Source organism: Tarenaya hassleriana, unplaced genomic scaffold (genome assembly GCF_000463585.1).
Source record: "Tarenaya hassleriana unplaced genomic scaffold, ASM46358v1 Cleome35, whole genome shotgun sequence".
Taxonomy (NCBI): Eukaryota; Viridiplantae; Streptophyta; class Magnoliopsida; order Brassicales; family Cleomaceae; genus Tarenaya; species Tarenaya hassleriana.
Genome location: NW_010966617.1, coordinates 621,694 through 644,668, shown reverse-complemented (window position 1 = coordinate 644,668; position 22,975 = coordinate 621,694). Strand labels below are relative to the sequence as shown.

The window sequence follows — 22,975 nt, the reverse complement described above, 5'->3', positions numbered from 1 at the left end:
GGGGGGGGGGGGGGATATTAAAATTGGCTTTTGGATTTCTTGGCTTTTGGATCATAAGATTCGATTGGGTTTTGGAACTGAGATCGATAAAAGGAATAGGTAAAATTCGTGAACAACGTAAAACTGAGGGGTCGATTTCGTAAATACGAAATTCGGTGAAACTGAATCCACGGGTTATGCTCGTGGAATACATACATACATACATAACATACATACATACATACATACATAAAAAAAAAATGGAAGAAAAATCTTCATCTTGTAATCAATCACTAAGAAGAAGCGAAATATATAGAGAAAAGAGAACTATAATATATTTATAATTAAAAAGGAAAATATATAAAAAAAAAGAGAGGAAGAAGAAGGGACCTGGAAAGCAGAAGAAGCAGTTCCAAAGACAAAGCCCTCGGGGAAACTGCCTCTGCCAATGTCCGCACACATGCATGTCTTAATAACCACCATAACCGTTATTACTACCATCACCCATGTTATTTTCCCACTATGCTTCTTCTTCTTCACCATCATCATCATCTCTCTCTCTCTCTCTCCCTCCCTCCAATTAACTTTTTTGGTTTAAGCCCTCCAATTAACTTCTTGTGCAGTTTATCTGTTTTCGGAGAGAGAGAGAGAGAGAGAGAGAGGAGAACGAGTAAAAGCTTGGATGAGTACACTATTTATAGGATATCACAGGGAAAGCCAAAACAGATAGAGAAAGAAAATGTCGATGGAGTGAAGAAATGCCCCATGAAATGGGTATTTTATAGGAAATCCATACACTATATTCTCTTTCTGCGTATACGCTTGGATTATACATATATGTACATTCACACACGCTGTCTTTGGAGAGAGAGAGAGAGAGAGAGAGAGTATTCATATATAGAAGTAGTATTGGTGGATCGTGTGATGTTAGTGGTGGTGTTCCCTATGGATTCTGATTATATATATATATATGGGCATTGGGGTCAGTATAATAATTTTACATAAAATTATATAAAATTTACAAAGAAAACAATTTTTTTTTTACAAGTTGTGGGTCACACTATTGACCAAGTGGGTCCTCCATAATATAATAATTAAGGCGCATTTTCATTGGTATTGTGAGATTTTAGCAGAACAAGTGTATTTTTTTTTTGTTCTTCGATATATAATATAATGGCAAAACGAAGAGATAAATGACGACTCACTATTTTTTTTATAAAAAAAACAGAGAATCTTTTCAATCTTTATTGTTCCACACAAGACTAACATATAACTTCTTTTTTTTATCAATTCAAGAATTTTTTTAATATAAATATTATTAATCATTTAGTCATTGGACTACGTACCACATTAAGTAGTAACTTTTTAACCATTGAATATGTTTCTGATTTGAAACTGGAAAACCGTCAATTACGGAGGGACTCGAGTTGTAAAATTAAAAATGTAGGGTACATAATTGAAAATACGGATGAAATATGGGTCACAATTGCGTATTTAAAAAAGCATCTGACCTTCCTTTTCCCTCAGAGGGTTTTGATTGCGTCCAAGACTCTTTAAGGTTGCGCGCGTCGGCAAAAACTGGCGAGTGGCGACGGCGGCGAAGGAAGCGAGAGTGTGGAAATGGCGGACGAAGAAGAACCTCCCATCGCTGTCCGAATTGAACCGGACTTTTCGTACGGACAGACTCCTCTGGAACAAGAACGAACAGACGCCGTTTCCGTGGGTGTCACCATCGTCACCGGCTATCTCGGCGCCGGAAAATCCACCGTAAGGGAACGTAGAATCCCTAATTCTTCAGATGAGATTCTGCTCTTTCCGCTGATCAATGCTCTGGGTTTTGGTCCGTGATTGGTTACGCTGTTGTCTGATTGATGTTCACAGCTTGTGAATTATATTCTGAACGGGAATCACGGGAAGAGAATCGCGGTGATATTGAATGAGTTTGGGGAGGAGATAGGAGTGGAGAGGGCAATGATAAACGAAGGAGAAGGAGGTGCCCTTGTCGAAGAATGGGTCGAGCTCGCTAATGGTTGTGTTTGTTGCACTGTTAAGCACAGTCTCGTTCAAGCTCTTGAGCAGCTTGTGCAGAGAAAAGACAGGTCTTTCTCCATCGTTTTCGATCTTAAACGAGTTTGACTCTGAAAATTTTCATCTGATCTACTTATTATGGTTGAATTTCGTTTAAATTTATGGGATTTTGGATTGGTGAGAGGTGCGTGTTGATCATCATCTGAAAAGCTCTAAGTTTTGGTTGTCTTATACGTATGTTAACTTAGTGTTTTTGATGTTCTGTTTCTGCTTTGTTGTGCTAGAATTGATCATATATTGCTGGAGACTACCGGTTTGGCAAATCCTGCTCCACTGGCCTCTGTTCTTTGGTTGGATGATCAGTTAGAATCCGAAGTCAAGCTCGATTGCATTGTTACTGTGAGTATTAAACTGCAATGCTTTATGCTGCTTTTCTGGTTCAAGCACCAATTTGATCGAATAATTCTTTTATATGCTTCATCTTCTTTCGCACAAAGATGAAATCGTAACAGATTAACAATGGTGTCCTGCCGTGTTTGTGTCGCTCTAACTTCTGCAACCCCTTTATAACCAATGATCTTTTTCTTTTGCTAGTTGTCTCTTTGGTACATATATGTCCCAAGATTTTTCCTGGATTCGTCTTTCCTGTTTCAGTGATTAGGGTTCTATATATCGCCTTCTGAATCTCCACAATCTTTTTCCAGATACCCTTTACTTAGTTAGCTGGTTGAACAGGTTGTGGATGCAAAGAACCTCCGGTTTCAGCTCAATGAGCGTCGTGACTCATCATCATTTCCCGAAGCTTTTCATCAAATAGCATTTGCGGTAATCACCCCACTTAACATAACCATTAAGAAGTCCTGACTTATTGCTTTTCGCCTCTTTCTGTCACCTGCCTTACTTTTCTAGCCGTGGTGAGTTTTGTAAATTCATTTTGCAGGACACAATAGTTCTTAACAAGGTTGACTTGGCTTCTCAAGAGGAATCTGATGAACTGGTGAAAGAAATCCGTACGATTAATGCACTGGCAAATGTCATCCGCTCTGTCAGATGCCAAGTTGATTTGTCCAACATATTAAACTGCCAGGCATATGATTCAACTGTTAGTCTCAGAAACTTCTCGTGACCGCCCGGTTACATACTCTCTCTCAACGATTGTTTATGCTCTATTATGTAATAACCCACTTTTCTTTTCCTTCACTTCTGTCTTCAGCACGTTAGCCGCCTTGAATCTTTATTAGAAGAAAATAAATCATTGTCTACAAGAGACCTTCATGACAGTAGAGTGAGGACCATATGCATCTGTGAGCCACTGGCTGTAGACCTCGATAAGGTAGCAAAGCACAGATGTAATGCACATTCTTGAACAAGCTGTATAATGTTCTTTCATAAATGCTTCAATTTATTTTCGCAGGTGCGTTTATGGCTAGAGGAGATTCTTTGGGACAAAAAGCAAGGGATGGATGTGTACCGCTGCAAGGGGGTGCTAAGCATTCAGAACTCAGGCCAGTTGCATACTTTGCAGGTATGTAACTACTAATTTTGATTCACTACCAAAAAATGAAATACTGGGGTTAGGTTTGGATATCCATATTCACAACCGGTTCCGTGTTCTTGAGTGTCTCACAGGCTGTAAGAGAGATATACGAGATAGTTCCGGCTCGAAAATGGAACGAGGGAGAGGATCAAACCAGCAAAATAGTATTTATAGGTCACGTGTCCTTTGCCTCGTGTTGAAATTATCCATTCCCAATACTCTGGAGCTCTCTGTGTTTAGTTGTTCATGTGGTTCTGTTCGGTTTGTACAGGACACAACCTAGATGAGGAAGCACTAGCAAGTGGATTAAGAGACTGCAGACCCACAAGTGCCTGAAGGAAAAACATGAACTGTGTAATATGAGCAAAACCCAAATCCTGGATTTGTTATTAAACCGTCCGTGTTCTTGCAATCAGTTTTTTTTTTTAATGAAAAAATGTCAAAAAAAAAAGTGGTGGAGATGCAGGGGATCGAACCCTGTACCTCTCGCATGCAAAGCGAGCGCTCTACCATTTGAGCTACATCCCCATTTTGCAGTATTGGACAATTAAAGACCAACAGACAGGTAATTAACTTCAGCGAAGAAAGCGCGGGAATCAAGGGGACAACACAACAGAGAGCTACAGATCTAACGGTCGAGCGAAGATTCGGTCTTCCTTCCGCTATTCGCTACCATCTCCTCACCTCTTTCTATATTTGTTCCTTCCCCTTCTTCTTATCTCTCCCGAATCGTTACATTATTCTTACAGAGAGGCCAAGGAAGAAGAAGAAGAAATCTCAGCGTTTTTTGTTTGTTTGTTTCCTCTGAGTTTGTGAGTTTTTTTATCTGTCGGAGAAGATGTCAGGTTCCGACAAAGACAGAGAGACCTTCGTTTACATGGCCAAGCTCTCCGAACAGGCCGAGCGTTACGACGGTAACCTCTCTTATCCGAATCTCTTTCTGTATAATCTCAAATGAAAAATTTTCCCTTTTCTGTTAAAGTCCAGATCTTGCTTACGAATCATTACTTGTCTGTAAATCGATGTAGAGATGGTGGAGACGATGAAGAAAGTGGCTCGGCTGAACAGCGAGATGACGGTGGAGGAGAGGAACCTGTTGTCTGTAGGGTACAAGAACGTGATCGGAGCAAGACGAAGAGGATCCTGTTGTGTGTAGGGTCCAAGAAGGTGATCTGAGCAAGACGCGCGTCGTGGAGGATAATGTCATCGATCGAGCAGAAAGAAGAGTCGAAGGGAAACGAATCAAACGTCAAGATCATAAAAGGGTATCGTCAGAAAGTGGAGGACGAGCTCTCCAAGATCTGTCAGGACATCCTCGGCATCATCGATCAGCATCTCGTCCCTCACGCCTCCTCCGGCGAAGCCACCGTCTTCTACTACAAGATGTGAGCGACACTTTATGCCCGTCTGGTCTGAAATCTTGTCGAGTGACGGTTTCTAGTGTTTCTGATCGCTGTTTTACGCCTTTAAGAGAAAACCCGTGACAGTTTTTTTACGATAAGTCTTTGAATACATTTGTTCTGCAACTAGAAACTGCATCAAGACTCACATCTTAGCCAATAGCTTAACTTTATGAATCATTTGTATGATTCTTGCTGATGTGATTTTCCAGGAAAGGAGATTACTGTCGGTACCTGGCAGAGTTCAAGACCGAGGCAGAGAGGAAAGAAGCAGCCGAGCAGTCTCTGAAAGGCTACGAGGTATGTCAATGGAAAAGCCTCTCTCTTAGACAATGGAGACATGAGAGACTGATTGGTCGGATTTCGGTATAGTAATGTTTGTTCGGTTTCGGGGACAGGCTGCAACTCAAGCTGCAAGCACAGAGCTTCCTTCCACCCACCCGATCCGTCTCGGCCTCGCCCTCAACTTCTCTGTGTTCTACTACGAGATCATGAATTCCCCCGAAAGGTTCGACTGCTAATATACATAGAGATTCTCGATCCAACATGCAGACAAAGCTCGTTTTTTCTTTTGTGTTTTTACGCCTCGTGAAATCTCTCTGCAGAGCTTGCCATTTGGCGAAGCAAGCATTCGACGAGGCCATTGCTGAGTTGGACACTCTGAGCGAGGAGTCGTACAAGGACAGTACATTGATAATGCAGCTTCTGAGAGACAACCTCACTCTCTGGACTTCAGATCTGCCCGAAGACGGAGGTGATCATTGTCTGAAAATCACCAAAAAAGAGAAAAAAAAAAAAAGAAAGACAACTCATTCTGAATCTTCGAAATATCTTGCAAACTAAAAAAAAATGTTTTATCTTTTTGTTTAGGCGATGAGAACATCAAGGCTGAAGAGTCAAAACAAGAACAGAAGCCTGCAGAAGCAGCCGATGTAAATATCCATTGAAATTGACTATCGAGTATGAAAGTTTCATCCTTTTCACTTTTTGTCTGATTGAAAGTTTTAACCTCTATGTTTTTTTTTTCTGGGTTTGTGCAGCATTGAATCGACGTTTGCTGGAAATTTCATGGAGTTTTAAGTTAAACCCAGATGAAGACAGAGGCCATTTTCTTGATTCCTTAGCTTGGTTTATCAGCAAGATTGGGATTAAACTTACAATTTTTTTTTGTTGTTGTCATGCCTCTATTTACACTCGGGCCACCGTTTCAATTCTGTGTTTGGCTTCTGTTTTCCTCTCCTTTTGTTTTCCATTCTTTTATGCTTTATTTTCATGGACTTTGGCTATGATAATCGGCTGCTTAAATATGATATACATATATATATATTGATTGATCTTTCTTGCTTTAATGTTTCAGTGTGAATCTTACAATTTAATCAAGAACTTTCTCCTTGTGCAGATTTAGATATTAATCAAATAAATATTCTAACTCATTTGAATGGGCTCAATTTTAACAAAGTGGCTCTAGACAAGAACATGTGAAACCGAATTTTAATAACTAGCATTTATGAAATTAACCAATTTATATTGGCTATACAATCAATTTCATTAGATATGAAAAGCCTTTACAAATTTTAGATTCCCTATTCATATAATCCTCTTATATATACATATATGTGTATACATATATGATACTCTCTGTTAGATTCCAAGCCAACACAGTCAAAACCAAACAGAGAAAATTCAACATGAAAACTGCTTAAAGAGAAGGGATCTCTCTCAGTGCATTTCAGCTCATGTTTTTTATAGACATTAAAACTGCATATACACATTTTAACCCTTCAAAGTTTTTTTTGCTACCTTCATCTCCTTCCTTCTTCTAAGTCTAACATATACAGAGGGAACAACAAACCCACAAAAAAAAAACTTCTCTTTTCTCCAAAAAAAAAAAAACTAAAATCCTTTTCCATTGTGTCACTGTTCTTCCTTGACAAAGTAACTCTCCGGCAAGCTGAAATCTTCCTCCTGATTCAGAATGTCCATGTCATCCTCGTCCGGTTTCTGAAAATTCCAAGATCATGGCGTAAAACACAAATCAAACTTTAAACCGACCGATGAGAGGTAATATAACCCGAGACGATATAGCTAGCTCATATACGAGTGATTTTCATAGCTTAGAAAGCCGAAACTGTATGACCCTTTTGACGAAACCACGTATAAAAGTTCTATCCATGTATTACAACTCACCAGCATCTCTAAGTTGTAGAAACGATCCAACAGCTGAAGAACCTCATCGGCTGTAAACTGTCTGTCAAAGCTGTGGACAAGAACAGTTTATCAAAACCAGACCACATTGGATCAAGATTCAAGGCCATGGAGCTAACTCAGAGAGTTTCGGACAAACCTTCTGCGGAGATATTCCATCAGGCCGTAAAGAACAAAGTGACGATGTATGCCTGAAACCGGACAAAGACACAAGCTTTGATTACTAAGAAAGGAATCCAGAGCTAATCAATAACCAGAAAAAACGGCTAAGGTTGAAGCTTTCTGATCAATTCGGGAGAGAAACAAAGATAGAAATCAATATCTTGGTTTTCACGCAAGCATAAACTACGGAATTCTTAGATATTTTTCCTTGTACAGAATCTCAGTTCTTCGATTGCAAGAACAATTTCACTAACTTCTGTGATTAAATCGAAAGAAAAGCTTGCCTCGCAGTTTTCCGGGAGGGTAGATTTCAAGAGCTTCTAACAACCTTAGCTCCAACTCAACCTGTGATTGCTCCTACGAAACACGTCCGAGAAGACGAACCATCAAAATCTCCGACAAAACTAACACCACGAGAGAGAGAGAGAGAGGGAGAGAGAGAGACCTTAGTGAGGGAGGAATCAGAGGAGGGCAAAGCTTTGCAGGGAGAGTGCACGGACAAGCCGTCTTGCTCCTCGTCCTTGTCTTTATCTTTGTCCTTGCTTCCACTGCCATCTTCCGTCTTCCCTCCCATTTCGATCCCTTTCTTCCCCCCACCGAAGCCCTGAAAATTCCTCGAGAAATCGGATTTCTCCCCGACGATTCGAACTAGGGTTTCGTGTTCAAAATCCAAAAAAAAAAAGATGGAAGCAAGCAACCTCAGGGGACGGTCTTTTCAGATTTATAAGCTTCTGTGGAATAATGGGCTGAGCCAAAGGGCCTTTGTAGTTTGGGTTATCAGAAAATTGTAAAATGCTTTGATCGGATTCAGACCAACCAAACATCATAAAGTCTCAGACTTTGATCACCGTTTCACCAAAAGTCCCATCCTTTCGACGGCGAATCATACGAAAATCGGAAATCTGGATGAACCCACATCACATTTTCTGTCAACTTCGGAATCAGTGAATCAGATCAAAATCAGAAATTCCAAATTACATGAACTAAGGGACTAAAGGAGTCTCCGACAGGACAGGGACTAAAGTGAACGACATTTATTGGCCGTTGCCCGAGAAATCTTCCGGACAAAACGTGAGGCCACACTAAATCCTATGAGATGCAACTCGGAAATAAGGAGATTCCAATACAACAAAAATTATCCAAAACTCGGAAAAGGTTATTAATTTACAGCGGCGAAAAACTCTGAGCTCGGAGACTCTGTGAACTGTGATGTGAATTCAGCTTCTCATTCCGCACCAGAAACTGCAAGAATAGGGCAATGAGACTTGTTTATCACAATAGTTCCTCTGAAAGGAGTTAGGGTTTACTAACCCATATTTTCGGAATCTGTTTTATGACTCGAAGCTCGTGGAGTAATCGAGGTTGAACAGCATGTTCCTGCGATTCTCGGTTCCCATCCGAATCTGGAACTTCTTGGCTAAAGTCTCCACTCGATCGTCTGTTTCATAGTCCATCTCTCGGGTGCATCGCCTTCTTACCTTTTTCAGTGTTTCCTTTGAGGGTTCAAATCCAGCATTCACCTGCAGATCGGAAAGACAAGTTTTTCTTTCTCATGAATGTGTTTGTCATGTTGTTAGCCATTGTTTTCAGTCATGTTTTTACCATTTCATCAATGGCAGACAGAGCTGATTTGGGATCACGGTTGACGAGATGAGCATCCACCAGTAATGAGTAAGTCCGAGCATCGGGTTTTACACCTATGCTAACAAGATGCTCAAAAACCCTTGTCGCCTCGAGAGTCTGCAAACACATAGATAGTCAAAGTTGATGAGATAAAACAGTTCCACGCACATAAAACACATAAAGACAATCTATGTGCGTATAAAATGGGGAAAACCTTCTTGAGTTTGCCAAAGGCACAGAGTAAAGCATTGTAGGAATGGATATTGGGTGTCAATCCAAAAGAACCACTTATTGCCTCGAACGTCTGATAAGCACGATCTAGATCCCATGTGTTTGCACAGCCGAGAATTATACAGTTCAAAGCAGCAACAGACTTGTAAGGCGGATCTGCTTGACTCAGATTCTCTAACTGAAAGTACACCTGTGTAACATTGGCAAGTTCAGGTAAGCTAAATGTCACATATGCAAAAGCTAAATGTCACATGTGTTTATGTTCATTCCAGTATACATAAACACTAGACCATGATGTTATGTTTCAGTAAAGTTACTTTTTTTTAAACAGTCAACAACCATAACTATCAATTGCCAGAGTTTTCCGGTTTTAGGTCAACAAAATGTTAGTTATAATGCAAATGCCTGTCATGGAAGAAAATGAGGATATGTGTGGCATCAAGATGTAAGAGACATACCGCATCCAAAGTCTCAAAACCTCTCTTAGAACAGGCCATGACCAATGGGTGTAAAGACGTAAAAGGCGAAAAAATTTCCCCTACAAGTTCTTGGTCAGAATTCCCATATGCAGACTCGAAGTCTTTAAGTGTAGAGAATGCTTTCTGTAGATTTCCCATGGAAGCATAAGCATTGAGCTTCGCAAGGTAGGTTTGCGGGTTTGGAGTTTTTTTATCACGCAGTGAACGTTGCAAAATAGTCCATGATGCATCTAACAAAGTCGAACTGCAAGTCCTAGCAGCAGTTGCAAGCGATGATACAACCAATCCTTCATCAACAGAAAGCAAAACTGAAGGTCTAAACAATTCACCCCTAGTGATCCACTTGAACATAAATTCTAACGCATAAAATGCCAATTTGCTGTTATCTTCTTGCATTGCAACTTCAGCCATATAATTGCAAAGAGTCCAGTTAGGGCATAAGGACTTGTTCTGATCAATAGCCTGAGAGAACCAAAAAAAAAAGAATGACAAATAAACGAGAGAAGAAGCTTACAATATATACCCAAAATCCAATAAATCTGTTTTTTCTTACCTTGCATTTCTCAATGATGGACACCAGTGTATCTGTCCTGCTTTTGGCTACACAACTACGAACGCATTCACCAAACACCGCCATGGACAACATATAACCAGACTTTAGCGCCATGTCCATATATTTCAAGGCAGAATCAATCTGGTCTGTCCAAAACAGCATTCCAACAACCAAGTCATAAGATTCATCATCTGGCGAGGATTCCTTTCCAGTGAGCAGCATCCTGATCATAACACATTAAGCCATGATACATCGCAAGTCCCCCTATTAAAAGACCGCAAAGTAAACATCTACAACAACCTTATGAGATTATAATGCCGTCTATTCTACTGCAAGAAAGGTATTCCTCAAATCTTCTCCACGAGCTCCAAGAAATTTTCTTGACACTTGACAGTGGGCAAGTAAGACTATCTTTACGTGCACAAAAGGGTTTTTCATTTGAATACATTAACATACTGATAAAACAGAATCACGAATGTAAGGTAAGTCAGATAAGGAAGTTCATGCCGACAAAAGTATCCTCGAGCAATATATGTAAGGGGAAAGTGTGTTGTCAAGCTAACCGTTCGAGCAGCTTCTGAGCAGCTTCGGTCTCTCGGGCCTGGTGCATAGCCTTCAATACCAGATTGTATGAAGCCGTGTTGGGTGTCATCGCAAAATCCGCCATTTGCGAGACCAAATCAAGCAAGTCACCAGCCGAAGCACCCATCATCAAATTAGCCCTGAGGTACTGATTGTAAAGGTTCGCATCGGGCTTATTCAGCCTCCCGCTCTTGTCGAGCGTCCGAATCCAGGACTCGAAAAGCTGCTTCATGTCGGACCACCGTTGCGTCGCGGTCCAATCGGCGAACAAATTCAGCAGCGAGTTCAAGTCAAGGGTCTCGGAGAGAGATCTGATGCGAGAAGCGGGGCTCTGGCTTAGGAATCCCAAGGGGATCAGAGCCTGGGACGTCGACGAAGAACCCGGGATCGGGCTCCTCCAGTTCTCCTGGTAGAGGGGGCTTCCGGTGGCTGGATTCGGCGGTAGTGGCGTCGGATTCCGCGAAGGCGGAGACACGTCGGGTTCAGCCGACTCGGCGGCGAGCTGGGGCTCCTGCGAGAGAGACATGGTTGTGGAGATTGACCTGATAGGCAGATTAGCGCCATGATTGGGATTTAGAGATTTGAGAAGCGATATCCGGGATCGGATCAAGAGATGAGTCGCCATTGATGAGCGATCTCTCAGTGAGTTCCAGAGGGTTTAGGGTTTTCTAGCGTAGCTGTGGGTCTAAAAAATTCGGCCTCCGCGAAGACGATAGCCCGCACATAGATACTGTGGCATTTTTGAAATTATCGGATAAAACAGTGGCATTTTGGCGATTTTACCGATCCTCGTAAATTAGGCAAAATTTTGGGCCCATTAACGGACAAGTCGGCCCATTAACAATATTTAGCGTTTTTGCAAATCCGGCGAGACCAGTTACTTAATTTCCGGCCCAGATCCAAATAGGTATTATAGAGAAAAATATTTTTTTAGAAAAAAAAAGGAATTAGAAAATTTAATTTTGTCCATAAAAGCTTCTAAAAAAAAAAAGAGAGAGCATAATTATGATAAAACAAGGCCCATTAAATAAAGGAGGCCCATCAATGTAAAAACAGAGAATCACATGATGTCACAAATCACAATCACAAAATGTGGTTCCATTAGTTAATAAAAAAGCTTATTGATTGCCTTTTTTTTTTTTCATGACCAATATTCTCTCCCCATCTCAATTACTCACCTCATCGGAAAAAAACTTTTGAAAATTATTTGATTCAATTCTTTAAATTCGGTTTTATAAAAATATGTATCAATCATTTATTATTTTATATTCGGATCGATTTGATTTATATTCAAATATTAATTTTTTTTAACAATTTTTTATTTTTAAATTTTTTAAAAATTCGCCGTCAAAAATATTTGATGATTCGTTTCAAGGATGGTATCATATTTTTTTCGATTCGATTCAGTTATAAGACCAAAACGTCTATTCTTTTTATATATTGTAATAATAGATAAAAACATTTAGGTACTATAACTATTAAATGCTTCTATATATTTCAATTGAGATATAAACCGAATTCATTAAAGAACACAGAGACAGAAATGGACAAAAAAAACAACAAACAGTACTGTTTTTTTTACCGTTATGTAAAAAAATATTGGATCGAAAAATAAACAGATCAAAGCCCAACGTTCAAATATTTTATAACAGCGCATTTAAAAAATAAAAAAATGGGTGTCATGAAAAGTTGTCCACCGACTTACCACAAACAGCTCCACTTTCAAGAATGCCCACAAAAAAACACATCGTGTGGGTCCACTGTTACAATAACACGTGTCATAATTTAAACAAAAGCTAGAGACCGCACATGCCTTAATTTGAACGTTAATTTTTCTTAAAAATCGAATTTTTAGAATCGAACCCAACCGGAACAGAATTTTAAAAAACTGAACAAATCGATAATTTTTTTAAGAAAATTGATTTTTTTTAACAGAAATAAAATTGAACCGATTCCAATGAATCAAACTGAATAGAATAATAATCTATTGATATTTATTTTTATAAAATCGAAAAAATCGAATATAATAATTTTTAAATTGAATATGAAAACGCCCATGTCTACATTTTTTTATACATTGGAAAATCCGACCCCAATTGCAGTCGTTCGAACTCGCTGACCCCCGATTACAGCGATGGCCTCACAACGACTCGTTAACACATGGATCGCAGTATGTACCTTTCGGATACATAGAAACGAGTAAACTTAAACCCATACGTACGAGCCTGCAACACACGTATGAGAGATGAATCAACTATAACTGATAGATGACAGATGAACGGGTGGAGTCGAACCCCCAATCTCTCAGTATGGAATACATGTACGATTAGTTACATTCTCATATTCTTACATACAAATTTTTTATGTATGTAATTTTATGAGCTGACCAATATATCCTTGTAACATAAATATTCACATAGTTCATCAGTCCAATACATTTTGAAGGTAACATTTTTACATGTTTCTCTACTTTTACCATTGTTAACTCGTACTAATATGCCACCAAACATGAACGGATCAGAAAAAATTATTAAATACAACTATTTTATGTATTTATACATGTAAATACTTATATATATGTATATATATTTTATATGTGAACGGGTCAAGAAAAAGAGTATGTATGTGCCTTAAGATGCACATAATTATATTACATTCACACATAATGTATATGATATTTAAATATAAAATCATACTTTAAAAAAAGGGCACTCGTTAAGAAAGTACGGAAAAAATAAATACAGAAATAGAGAGACACGCCTATCATCATCCTCTATAATATCTGCACCCTTCACAGTGCCTCTCTCTCTCTCTCTCTCTCCTCACATCGGATTCCGTCTTTTGGGCCAATACTTCGATCTCAGCTTCTTCCTGGAATCATCTCTCTCATCGGAGAAAAGAAAAAAAAAACCTCTGTTTCACTGAGTGTCCAGACTGAGATTGCATCAACAATGGCGGTTTTGCTCCCTTTGTTTCTCATCTTCTCCATGATTTCCTATTCAAGTAAGCTGCTTCTCTCTCTCTCTCTCTCTCTCTCTTCTTCTTCTTCCTGAACTTATTGAAATGCTTTTGTTGCCTTGTCCTTGATTTAGAAGCAAATGGTTCTGAGTTTTTCTTCCCTCTCTCATATGGAAGAACAGCCATGGATGTTCTTGTCGTTTTTACTCTGATTCATACTTATATTCTGCTAGTTTTGTTATGGGTTTTCTCTTTGAAGCCTCCTTTTTTTCCCATTATGGATTATTTTATTCTTGAAAAAAATTTGGATCTTTGTCTCTCACATCTTTGGTTGTGATAAAGGTTGAAGCTTTCAGTGCTCGAATCACTCGAACCCTAACACAGAAATCTCCGTGGTCTGGGATAAAAAAAGAATGGCAGATGAGAAAAATAAAAGAAATCTCTTTACCCAGAAAAAAAAAAATCAACCCTTTTCTCTGTGATCTCAGCTTAAAGAACTCGACTTTATACCATTTCCACTAACAAAATCTCGAACCTTGTTCAATAATCTCGGATTTTGATCTGAACCCATGAATCTAACATCTGTTTCCGACACGACAGAGGCGGCGTACTGCGTGTGCAAAGACGGCGTAGGCGAAGCAGTTCTTCAGAAGGCCATGGACTATGCTTGCGGAGCAGGAGCAGACTGTACTCAGATCCAACAGAACGGTCAGTGTTTTCAGCCAAACACCGTCAAGAGCCACTGCGACGTCGCCGTCAACAGTTACTATCAGCGCAAAGCCTCGACCGGTGCCACCTGTGACTTTAGCGGCGCCGCCGTTCTCACCAACTCTCCTCCTTCAAGTAAATCTTCTAAAAAAACCCAGAAAGATCCCTTTTTCTCTTAAAAGCCCAGATCTTTTGGATCAGCTTTGTTTGATTTTGTTGCTGATTTTACCTGTGTATTATGTTGATCTTGCAGCTGGTTCAACGTGTTTATCTGGTTCCGGGTATGTTATTTCAGATCTTTGCTTTTAGATTAGCCTCTTTAAGCTATTCTTTTGCATATATTAGGTTTTGTTCTTGAGCTCTCCGATCTGAATGTGTGGTTTTCTGGGTAGATTTGCGTCTGATTTTTCAACTCATGGGTTAATCTAATGCGGTGTCTTTGGGACCATGATTGTGATTTCAGACCAGACAATTGACATCAATCATTAAATCTTTCTAACTATTTATCATTCTGTTCATTCTGCCTTTTGCAAAAGGGCTTGAAATTGAATACGCTGCGTGAAAACAAACCCAAAGTGGGCATTATTGGTCGCCATCCCATGTTCAAAAAGCATCAAAATATTATCTGTCAAATGATCAAAGATATCAGAAATTTCCCCCGTGGATTGTTTGATTATTACTGATTGATGTTTTTACTTGTTGCTCTTACAGTTCAACCGGAACTCCAACCACTGTGACTCCCACCACGGGAACTCCGACCACCGGAACTCCAACCACCGGAACACCCACCACCGGAACTCCGACCATGGGAACTCCGACAATGGGGACTCCGACCACCGGCATGCCCACAACCGGAACTCCTACAATTGGAACTCCGACCACTGGAACTCCATCCTCGTCCTCGTCCTCTGTGTTTCCGGGCACCACTCTGGGCCCCACAGGAAGCGGCGGCTTTGGTGATCAGAGCGCCGGAGAATCACTCTCTGCCAAAACAACTATCATCATCATCAATGCCCTCTTGCTAACCGTGGCTCTGCTGATACGGGTGGTCTAGATGGGTGATCTCAGCCGGATCCTTACGTTTGATCTGACGGCTGATGTTTTGCCACGTGGGTTTTAGGCAACGGCCATGGCCGTCTGTCTCTCTGGGAATTGGATTCCCTTCTTTGCCTCTCTCTCTCTCTCTCTCTCTCTAGGATTTGCGGGCTGTAGAACAAAAACTCAATCGAAGCACTTTTTTCATTGTGTACATCCTGAAAATGAGATTCTTTTCTTTCATATTGTTTGCGTTATTTTGATGATTATAAGTGGGATTTTTACATAAATAATCAAAACCCAACCTCTTTAGGCATATATATGAAACGAAAGGTGGATCCTTTAACAATGACTCCCTTATCAGAAGAGATGAACACTTGCTGAGACTGTGATACGTTACGGCGTTTAAAATTTCTCAGAAATTTGGAAGCTTTCTCCTTTTTTTATTTAACATTAAAAATCCAAATATAATACGCAAAAAGAGAGTGACGTTACATGTGGATTTGATTTGGCGATTGCGTGTGGCCGATGAGTCTCGGCTTATGACGCAAGAATGGGTCATATAATGTCGGAGAAACATCTATGTTGCAAAATCTTCCGTCTTTCTCCGGTTCTTCCTCGATCATTACAAGCAAGCTGCTGGTCGATCTTTCCCTCACCAATTGTTCCCATTACCTCTCTGCCTCTTCTGAAATGGTAAGCCATCATTTGGGTCCTGAAGTTTTTCTGACTATTTCGGGATGGGTTTTCAAATTTCTACTTCAGTTAATTCGTAGGTTCGCTTGGGCATTTTCTTTTTCCCTTTTTCAAATTTTGAATCAGATTCTACTTGTAGTGGGGAAGAATCTGATTCCGATTGACCCCAACTCCGTTTCATCGTCGATCGATTCTCTTGCTGATTCCAAAGTTCATTACTTTACGAACTTTAGATGAGAAAGTCGATCGCTTTCTTTGATTCTGCAATTTCTTTTCTTCTGTCTTTTGAAGGAATGGTCCCTGTAACTTTTCTGCTCTATCCTCTTTTGACCTGGGCTCAAACCCGGCATCATCGTCGCTGTTAACGATGAATTCAATATCAAGAAGCGGGTTTTAACGATTAACCACGGATAGAATCTGGGATATAAGATGAAATTAGAGATAAAAATGGGGTTTTTACTTGTCTGAATCGGTGATTAATTCCAAAGGAAACGTTTGCTTCAGGATATTCCAGGACTGAATTCATTAGCAGCAGATGGGTTGGGAACATATATGGTGGAGAGCAAAGCAGGTGCAATAGCATGTATGTTGCTATCACTGCTTTGCTTAGGCACTTGGCCTGCTCTTATGGTTCTTCTCGAACGACGAGGCCGCCTTCCACAGCATACTTATCTCGATTACTCGATCACAAACTTATTGGCTGCCACCGTTATAGCCTTTTCGTTCGGTCAGATGGGTGGAAGCAGGCCGAATTTCGTCACCCAACTCGCTCAGGTGAGAATTTTTCATCATGATGTTATGTTATGGATGCACTTCGTTTGTTATATGTCATGGTTTCATCTCTTGTGCTGTCACAGATTAGTGATAATTGGCCCTCGGTGTTGTTTGCAATGGCTGGTGGGGTGGCACTCGGCCTCGGGAACCTGGCATCTCAGTATGCTTTAGCGCTAGTTGGTCTGTCCGTTACAGAAGTGATAGCTGCAAGCATCACTGTCGTCATAGGTTGGATGATCTGTTTATCTTTCTGCATGATTTAGTGACAAAGATCCGGGAGTTAAGGTTGGCAGACAGTGAATGCTTTGTGAATGGCTTCTTGTCTTGTAGGAACAACGGTCAACTACTTCTTGGACAGTAGAATAAACAGAGCCGACATTCTTTTCCCGGGTGTTGGCTGTTTCTTGATTGCTGTTTGTCTTGGTTCTGCTGTTCACTCGTCTAATGCAGCTGATATAGACACAAAACTCGGCCGCTTCCCTGGCGACTATAAAGATGCTTCTTCTGAGGAATGCGAGAAACTTTCAGGAGGTGATTTTTTTTGTCACACTCTATTAGCTTAGTTCTCTATTAGTGTATGAGGATCACTGAATTATCTGCCTTTGTAGAAGAAAACGACATGAAGATGGCAGAGGAAGGGAGTGCTGCCTTTCTTATAGCACTTGAAAACACTAGAGCAATCAAAGTAAAATCTCTCTCTCTCTCTCTCTCTCTCTCTCTCTCTCTCTCTCTCATATTGTAGCTGGGTCTGGACAGATTCATTAGTCCATGCATTCTCTATATTCAGGTATTTGGGAAGAGCATGGTGGTGGGACTGGGAATAACCTTCTCTGCAGGCCTTTGTCTCTCTCTTTTCTCGCCGCTGTTCAACTTAGCCACGAATGATCAGTGGCACACTCTGAAACAAGGCGTTCCAAAGCTAATTGTCTACACCACCTTCTTCTACTTCTCGGTGTCTTCCTTTTTTATCGCGATTGCTCTCAATGTCAGCTTCTTGTATCAACCCGTGCTGGATTCACCGAGATCATCCCTTTCTGCTTACCTGAACGACTGGAATGGGAGAGGCTGGGCTTTTCTGGCTGGATTGCTCTGTGGTGTTGGCAATGGCCTCCAGTTCATGGGTGGTCAAGCTGCAGGATATGCCGCTGCAGATGCTGTTCAGGTCAGTCTCTGTAGCTTCACACTGGATTTAATCACGATTCTTCTCACCATTGAGGAACTTAAATGCTGAAAACACATAATATGAAATCAAGTTGCTCAGATGAAACTAAAAGAAACAGATGAAGTGTTAATACTGAACTTACTGGTCAGGATCCATAGCAGTAACTGTAAAGTATGTTCCTTTACTTCGGCCACTGGTCCGAGCATAAGATGTGTTCTGAAAACTGGCTTAATCTTGGTGTCTGAAATCTTAAACTCGAAACACTTACTTGCTATGTTCCATCATATGTTGAAAAGGCGCTTCCTCTGGTGGGAACATTCTGGGGAATCTTTCTGTTTGGAGAGTATAAAAGATCATCACCAAGAACATATGCTCTGCTGGTGAGTATGCTGGTTATGTTCTCGGTTGCGGTGGCACTTCTGATGGCATCGGCCGGGCAGAGAGAGACTCGTTATACCTAAGTAAGCGTGTTCTCCAGCCATTTGCTCATACCTCTCTGTGAGGAAACAAAAAGGACCAGATCTGTTTTTTTTTTCTCTTGGAACTTGAAAGCTCATTGCTGTTCAAGTTGGATTGAATGTATATATATATATATCAGTAGTGCAGGGATTTGGATTGGATTTTCATGAATCTCTCGTGAGATTCCATGACTTTTGTTGTTTGTGCAAGAAATGAAGAAAGTATGAACACATTGTCAATTTGCTAAGTTCTCGGAAATGGAAAACACGAAAAGCCAACTCGGGTATGGCTGAATTAGGCCATGGAACCGGACGATCATGCTTCGTATGATAATCGGAGACGGACTTGCTTCTTCGATCTGACGAATACCCTTTTGAAATCTGTCGAAGATATCCGTGGATGAGTGGAGGTACAAGCAAGCGTCCATGGAGAAAAGCTGAAAAAGAGGACGCTTTAAGGAAAATGGAAGCCAGCCATTGTTGCTTTCCAGGACAGGGCTGGTCTGAGCGAGTGGATAAGCTTCAGGACAAAAGCCAAGATTTGAATCTATTTATAGGGGCAATGTGTTGCAGAATGGCGGGAGAAGTAGCCATTGTTGGTCAAGAGCCGATCCCGAAATAGTGGGAGCACCTTCGGTCAAAAAAATCTGAAAAAAAAAAACACAACGAAACTGTAATCTTCCCATTCTCTTGGGGCTTCTTTCAAAAGATTAAGTCCTTTGTTTTTTTCTGGTTTGGTCTTCAGAAGATCCAACGGTCAATATTTATGTTTTTCTGCAAATTTCCGATATCCATAGATTGATCTCTCTGTTAAGATCGAATTGTTCGTATGCTTTTCTGCGAATCTTCTGCCATTTCTTCCTCCTGGAATCAAGGAAAATTTTTCTTGTTTCCTTTTTGTCCATAGACAGAGAAGAATCAGGAGGGTTATTACATGGAAATTCATCGATTGTGGTGGATTTGCCATTGCTTTGCCGGTAAAGTAAGGGGCTCCAAGAGCTAGGGTTCATCAGGGAATTTCATGGATATTCCTCGGCATAAGTAAGCTTTTTATTTTTCATGCTTTTGCTCAGATAGCTTCGGTTATTTTCTGTCAAAGATTACATAAATCTGTAAAAGTTTTGATTTTTCTTGATCTTTTTCTAGGTATGGAACCAAATCAAACGAAGAAGAAACCAAGTCATGGTACAAGCAGAAGCAAAGGAAGAAGGAATTCCAACCGTTCAAACCATCATCCAAAAGGAAACGATACTGCTGATGATGCAGAATCAACAAACAGAGAAGGGAATGGAAGGATGGTTTTGTTCCAGATTGGGAGCATTGCCTGTTACGAGGTTTATAATACAGAAGCAGCCGCCATTGCCGGGACTGAAACCTCCATGGCGGAGGAATCAACAACATCATCCACTTCACTGTCTTCGATATTATCGGATGACATGATAGAGCTGAGAGCAAGAACAGAAGAGGAAAACCAGACATCTTACGAGGATAACCAGGAGAAAAGGAGGAACCTTTCCAATGTTGCGTTACATGGGTCACCGGATAATAACAACACGCCCAGATCTCGGCTGTCTGGTGCGACCAACGGGTCACCGTTGTCGCCTACTCGGTCACCGCCAGTTCAAGTGATGGAAAGGGAAGGATATTATGATCCAGAGCAGAGAATACCATCTTTGGTTTTCGAAAAGATTGGATCTTTGGATTGGAGTGAAGCTTCCAATGAATCTTTGTTCAGTCTCAGCGTAGGTGGTAACAGTCTAGCACGGGATTTCGACGTCAGTCTAGCAAAGTCGGGTGAGCTTTTAGAGTATTGCCCGTCTCTCCCTATTCATCCCGAGGATTCGGAGGGGAAGACCTCGGAAACAGAGGAGGAGCAAAGGGAAACGGATTCTGAAGAGAAGACGTCGATGCCAATTCTATCGTGGAGGGATCTCAGTGAATTCGATCATTCAGATCAAACCCTCAGCCATTCCAATATCTCAGATCAAACTTTAACCAGTTTGCAGTATTTTTCCTCCCCAGTGTAAGTATGACTTATATATATATACACACACACGCACACGCATCTGAATATATAACCGAGCGATTTCGGTGTTTCTTTATGAGCTGGTTTTCTTACTGAAAGAAAAAGATGCAGAACTAAGAAGAAAAACAAGACAAGGACAAAGAGATGTCTCTCCTGCTTCTCTTGTTGCAGATGCTCAAAGCGTTCATGTAATGGCTGCTTCTCTTGTTGCAGCTGCTGCTATTCCAGGTGAAAACCGCGACCCTGTTCTGTTTTAACCTTCCAGTTCTTGTTCTTGTTCTTCTTTCTCCACTGCTTCAGCTCTGTTCTTGTTCTTGATCTTCTTTCTCCGCTATTTCAGCACTCTCTCCGCCGCTTCAGCTCTGATCTTCTTCTTCTTGTTGATCTTTGATTTCAGCATGGAGTTAGAGATAATACATGGAGAGATGGGGACAGAGAAGAACAAGGGGACACAACATAAGTGGTTCTGTTGTTGCACCTCTTAAACGGTTTATAATGTTTGCTCTTCCTTTGTGTTGTGTTCCTTGGATTTGCTCGTGAGGAGGTCCCAAAACCAAAACATTCTTTCATCAATCAGATTTGTGAATATTTTTATTATCCTATATATATATATATATATCTTGTCGTGGTTAAAAAGATTTTACAATCCTAACAATTAAGCATGGGAGTTTACTTTTAAAGATTGGATTTTATTTGATGTTAATTAGATTTAGGATGAACTACTAACATGATCAAATCAGATGATAATCGATATGGTTATAAGGTAATTGCAACATGTGCTTATAATTAGTGATTCGATCCTTGAACCTGTATATTAATTAATTAATTAGGGAAAATCACATATTACTATACACATTTGTAAAAAAAATCACGGAAACTATTCTTACAAGAATTCTTCTTAATTTTAAAATTTCCAAAAAAATACAATAACTCTTCTTAACATCAATATGAAAACCTAAAATTTATTTTTATTTTTTAAAAATGTCATATCATAGTGATACTTGGTAATCGTTTAAAAATTTAGGGTTTAATTTGATAGGGATTTTGAAGAATATTTTAAAAGTTTATGGTTTGCTTTTATTGCTTTTAAAAAGTTCAAGGGTTTAATATAGAGAATAAAAAGAGTTTATGTTTTTATTTAAAAAATTTAAAGTTTGTATATTTATCGATGGTTTTTTTTTTATAATAAGTTTGTATATTTCTCTTATTAATTATTGTGCGTTTGCATTATTGAGTCGTGTATAATAAATGCCTTACTAAATGACATCTCAAAGTCATGTTTTGGTGAAGGCTAAATAGTTAATCACACATTATATCAAAAATACCCTTAATTTGCTATTTCTACTTCAAGACTTACCATTGTGACTATGTGACTTTTTGATTTTATCGAGTATAACGTTAAATTTATGGTGGTCACACTAATTCATTATGTTCATATCTTGTATATCTTACTAATCATTTGATTAAAACATCATAAATTTAATGTTATGAACAATGGGATCAATATATGACCACACTATATTTCGATCACATTGATCACATGGTCACAAGGGTAGGTATTGAAGTAGAAATAACAAAAGTAAGAGTATTTTTTATAATACCCCTTTTAGATTGTGGGATTTATAAATTCGCATAATATTTGTTTAAGTCAAATTAAATTTTATATATTTTATTTACCAATATGAAAATAAGGCCTCGTCAGTTCTCACATATACCAGCACGAATTCTGATAGATTACAACAAAATATTTTTTTCTTCCAAATATTAATACAATTTTCCATAAATAATGCCGTTTTAGATTTTTTTTTATACATTTTAAACTAAAACAAATGAGGCCCCTTTTTTTTGACGTAAGGGATGTCGTCATGGTGACGCTAAATCACCGGAAAAAAAACACCTTCTCGTTGGAGAAAAAAAGGATATGATATCATATGATCAGACGAATTATACATAAAAGAAAAAAAAGAAATAAAAATCAATAAATTTAGATGGGACCCACCTAAAACACCCGCCATGTGTTGACTCCGTGATTAGAGCGATCTTATCATGGGCCCCACTCATCTGATCTGTCCGAACAAGAAGAACTGAGACAGACGTGGCCCAATCATATCACTCTTGACAGGAAAAAAAAAAGAGAAAAAACGTTTTTATCATATTGATTTTTCGCATAAATTAAGAGTTTTTTTTTTTCGAATAATATTTTTTTATAAAGTTTTTTCGAATAATATTCGTCTGTTACCATGAAGTTTCGTCCTTGTGTTGATCTGAAACTAAATTGACACCTCCGACCAAATCTTTGGGTTTTCAATTCAAAGCTCAAAGCTTGTCCTTTTTTCCTCGAAATTTTGAATATTTCCAATACGCTCAAGGACCGCTCTT

The 22,975-nt window shown here is 39.6% G+C and overlaps 8 protein-coding genes and 1 non-coding gene across 11 annotated transcripts in view; 5 read left to right on the top strand and 4 right to left on the bottom strand.

Moving 5' to 3' along the window:
• LOC104822018 (beta-glucosidase 40) overlaps positions 1–795 on the bottom strand; it is a 4,640-nt gene extending 3,845 nt beyond the window's left edge. The window contains exons 1-2 of the mRNA XM_010553089.2: positions 776–795; positions 370–607 (exon numbers count right to left, since the gene is read on the bottom strand). Of these exons, the coding sequence (XP_010551391.1) occupies positions 370–531 (162 nt within the window). The 5' untranslated portion in view covers positions 532–607; positions 776–795. The remainder of the gene's footprint in view (positions 1–369; positions 608–775) is intronic.
• A 742-nt stretch (positions 796–1,537) lies between these two features.
• Positions 1,538–3,995, top strand: LOC104822015 (COBW domain-containing protein 1). The gene is made up of 9 exons (XM_010553086.2): positions 1,538–1,746; positions 1,861–2,078; positions 2,292–2,406; positions 2,743–2,832; positions 2,948–3,109; positions 3,221–3,340; positions 3,422–3,532; positions 3,637–3,718; positions 3,816–3,995. Exons 1-9 carry the CDS (start codon positions 1,600–1,602, stop codon positions 3,878–3,880), a joined length of 1,110 nt encoding a protein of 369 aa, XP_010551388.1. The 5' UTR covers positions 1,538–1,599; the 3' UTR covers positions 3,881–3,995.
• Positions 3,996–3,999: 4 nt separating this feature from the next.
• On the bottom strand, positions 4,000–4,072 carry TRNAA-UGC. Its single transcript has one exon. It is a non-coding gene; the product is annotated as a tRNA-Ala (tRNA).
• Positions 4,073–4,155: 83 nt separating this feature from the next.
• Positions 4,156–6,280, top strand: LOC104822016 (14-3-3-like protein GF14 iota). The gene is made up of 8 exons (XM_010553087.1): positions 4,156–4,458; positions 4,573–4,679; positions 4,730–4,929; positions 5,157–5,244; positions 5,343–5,452; positions 5,550–5,698; positions 5,815–5,876; positions 5,985–6,280. The coding sequence occupies exons 1-8, from the start codon at positions 4,383–4,385 to the stop codon at positions 5,988–5,990; spliced, it is 798 nt and encodes a 265-aa protein (XP_010551389.1). The 5' UTR covers positions 4,156–4,382; the 3' UTR covers positions 5,991–6,280.
• Positions 6,281–6,626: 346 nt separating this feature from the next.
• Positions 6,627–8,123, bottom strand: LOC104822014. Its single transcript, XM_010553085.1, has 5 exons — positions 7,757–8,123; positions 7,596–7,668; positions 7,289–7,340; positions 7,132–7,201; positions 6,627–6,945 (listed from the first exon to the last, which is right to left on the bottom strand). The coding sequence occupies exons 1-5, from the start codon at positions 7,883–7,885 to the stop codon at positions 6,859–6,861; spliced, it is 411 nt and encodes a 136-aa protein (XP_010551387.1). The 5' UTR covers positions 7,886–8,123; the 3' UTR covers positions 6,627–6,858.
• Positions 8,124–8,252: 129 nt separating this feature from the next.
• On the bottom strand, positions 8,253–11,469 carry LOC104822013 (pentatricopeptide repeat-containing protein At1g26460, mitochondrial). Its single transcript, XM_010553084.1, has 7 exons — positions 10,761–11,469; positions 10,198–10,420; positions 9,624–10,106; positions 9,149–9,355; positions 8,914–9,051; positions 8,623–8,831; positions 8,253–8,553 (listed from the first exon to the last, which is right to left on the bottom strand). The coding sequence occupies exons 1-6, from the start codon at positions 11,402–11,404 to the stop codon at positions 8,643–8,645; spliced, it is 1,884 nt and encodes a 627-aa protein (XP_010551386.1). The 5' UTR covers positions 11,405–11,469; the 3' UTR covers positions 8,253–8,553; positions 8,623–8,642.
• A 2,084-nt stretch (positions 11,470–13,553) lies between these two features.
• LOC104822012 (PLASMODESMATA CALLOSE-BINDING PROTEIN 4-like) lies at positions 13,554–15,723 on the top strand. The gene is made up of 4 exons (XM_010553082.2): positions 13,554–13,782; positions 14,338–14,580; positions 14,699–14,726; positions 15,157–15,723. Exons 1-4 carry the CDS (start codon positions 13,731–13,733, stop codon positions 15,497–15,499), a joined length of 666 nt encoding a protein of 221 aa, XP_010551384.1. The 5' UTR covers positions 13,554–13,730; the 3' UTR covers positions 15,500–15,723.
• Positions 15,724–15,987: 264 nt separating this feature from the next.
• On the top strand, positions 15,988–18,810 carry LOC104822011 (ureide permease 5). 2 transcript variants are annotated; one of them, XM_010553081.2, is made up of 7 exons: positions 15,988–16,176; positions 16,681–16,950; positions 17,034–17,178; positions 17,281–17,481; positions 17,562–17,635; positions 17,738–18,112; positions 18,409–18,810. In XM_010553081.2, the coding sequence occupies exons 1-7, from the start codon at positions 16,063–16,065 to the stop codon at positions 18,571–18,573; spliced, it is 1,344 nt and encodes a 447-aa protein (XP_010551383.1). In that variant the 5' UTR covers positions 15,988–16,062; the 3' UTR covers positions 18,574–18,810. The 2 variants fall into 2 exon arrangements, with proteins under 2 accessions (XP_010551383.1, XP_010551382.1); XM_010553080.2 differs by having other exon boundaries at positions 15,991–16,176; positions 17,559–17,635.
• Positions 18,811–18,950: 140 nt separating this feature from the next.
• On the top strand, positions 18,951–21,198 carry LOC104822009. 2 transcript variants are annotated; one of them, XM_010553079.2, is made up of 4 exons: positions 18,951–19,611; positions 19,717–20,593; positions 20,708–20,824; positions 20,994–21,198. In XM_010553079.2, exons 2-4 carry the CDS (start codon positions 19,719–19,721, stop codon positions 21,079–21,081), a joined length of 1,080 nt encoding a protein of 359 aa, XP_010551381.1. In that variant the 5' UTR covers positions 18,951–19,611; positions 19,717–19,718; the 3' UTR covers positions 21,082–21,198. The 2 variants fall into 2 exon arrangements, with proteins under 2 accessions (XP_010551381.1, XP_010551380.1); XM_010553078.2 differs by having other exon boundaries at positions 20,937–21,198.
• Positions 21,199–22,975: the final 1,777 nt, after the last annotated feature.